The sequence below is a fragment of the Ceratina calcarata genome, unplaced genomic scaffold (genome assembly GCF_001652005.2).
Source record: "Ceratina calcarata isolate Rehan_Ccalc_2016 unplaced genomic scaffold, ASM165200v1 scaffold1033, whole genome shotgun sequence".
In the NCBI taxonomy this organism is placed as follows: Eukaryota; Metazoa; Arthropoda; class Insecta; order Hymenoptera; family Apidae; genus Ceratina; species Ceratina calcarata.
The window spans coordinates 13,613-15,541 of record NW_017131216.1 but is presented as its reverse complement, the minus strand read 5'-3'; the positions used below and the strand labels follow the sequence as shown (position 1 = coordinate 15,541).

General features: G+C 40.8%; 1 protein-coding gene across 1 annotated transcript; it reads left to right on the top strand.

The window, feature by feature from the left end:
* The first annotated feature begins 162 nt into the window (after positions 1-162).
* LOC108632215 (uncharacterized) lies at positions 163-1,924 on the top strand. Its single transcript, XM_018036650.2, has 2 exons — positions 163-1,816; positions 1,879-1,924. The coding sequence occupies exon 1, from the start codon at positions 374-376 to the stop codon at positions 1,556-1,558; it is 1,185 nt and encodes a 394-aa protein (XP_017892139.2). The 5' UTR covers positions 163-373; the 3' UTR covers positions 1,559-1,816; positions 1,879-1,924.
* Positions 1,925-1,929: the final 5 nt, after the last annotated feature.

Below are 1,929 nucleotides of genomic sequence, written 5' to 3'. Positions count from 1 at the left end.
GTAGACAAAGGACACGTGATTCACAATGTCTCGGAAGAACTGTTTGTCTGCATTGCCCGCAATCCAGGGATGGTGTACAGTGTCAACATTTGTGAAAATTGTGGAATTGTGCATAATTCGTACCCGTCCCGAATCGGGTTCTTCACATTTTACAGATTTTGCACATATATAATACACGAAGTTTGAAAAAATTGAAATGCTCATGCGGAATTGTTATACAAATCTGTGAAAGCATAAGGAACGGAAATATATGGAAGTTCGCACGCAGTAATGAAAAATAAATTCATTACAAATAAATTATTGCACTTTAATAATTTATATTATTAATTTGTAAAAAACAGGTCATGAGAGCAGCGACAGCAACACCAGTGTCATGCCGCCACCTCCTTCAAACAAGGTGGCATGCAGAAAACGATTTTGCGATTCGTGGCTAGCAGAACCCAATTTTTCTTCGTGGCTCCAGAAATGCGAGGGCAACCCGTTTAAGGCGTTCTGTACTGCCTGCGAAAAAGAATTCAATTGCGGGAAATCTGAGCTGAGGAAGCACGCCAGCGGTCAATCGCACATTACCATGTTGCGTAATACAGGAGACTTGACGGACACGGACAGCGCAGCGTGGCTGGCTTTTGCATCCGTACGTGAACGTGTCAAAAGAGCCGAGATCATCCATGTTCTCAATATCATAGAACACAGCAGAAGCTTCCACTCGTATGAGCACGATACGAGAATGCAGCTGAGGGCTGTGGATTCAATGGATGTTTTAAAGCAAATGAAATTGAAGCGTACCAAAATTGCAGCCATCACGAACAACGTCATCAACGAAGCCATCGTGAGGAATGTCACTAAAATATTAAAGAATACATTCTTCTCAATCCTAGTGGATGAAAGCACCGACGTGTCAGGGTACAAAAATTTATGCATCCTGGCGAGATACACGTATGAGGGGACAATCCAGACATATTTACTAGATTATTTACGATTGAGAGAAGGAAATGCCGAGTATTTATACGATTGTTTCAAATACTCAATGCAAAAATACGACATTCCAGTCAGCAACGTCATTGGCGTTTCTGTTGACAATGCAAGTGTAATGGTGGGGAAACATAATTCATTCGTTTCTCGGCTGCTGGCAGAAAACGATTCACAAGTTGTCGTTTTACCATGTATATGCCACTCCATTCACCTGGCAGCCTGCAATGCATGTAAGAAGTTACCGGAGCACGTGGAAGAATTATTATATTCATTGTATAGCTACTTCGTTTCAAGCCTTAAAAAACAGCAAGGTTTGGAAGACATACAGGAGATAATGCACATTACAAAACAGAAGCTCCTTCAACCATCGAAAACAAGGTGGCTAGCACTGTCACAATGTGTCGACAGAGTTCTGAACCAATGGAATGCTCTTTACGCATATTTCGCTGTAGAATCGTGTACAGCGGCAAATCCATTATTTCCCGGCATGTCCTTGGAAGAAAGTATATGTAACAGGATGAACTATCCATTAACGAAGGCGTACTTGCAGTTTTCAATTACATCCTTCGGAAGTCCGCCAATTTGAACGTTCGTTTCCAAACGAACGACATATTACTACACTCTTTGTATTTACAATGTGCAGACTTTCTATCAGTGGTAGCAACAAATTTTATGCAACCCGAAGTTCTAACAAGGAACAACTTACATTCAGTAGATCCGTATGATGCACAATATTTATTACCAACGGATAAAATTAACATCGGGCAAAGTGCACTTGATCTTGTTTCTGAATTCACCTCATCAACGGAGGAAGGGAAAGAAGAGAAACTAACAGCGTTCTACAGTAATTGTTTACAATATTATCAAGAGCTTTTTCAACAAACAGTTAAAAGACTGCCATTCCAGGACAACTTCATACGCGACTTGTCTTTTCTCCTACCAAAAAATGCTCTGCAA

Coding starts and splice junctions, on each gene's coding strand:
- LOC108632215 (XM_018036650.2), top strand. CDS start 374: ATGCCGCCACCTCCTTCAAACAAGGTGGCATGCAGAAAACGATTTTGC.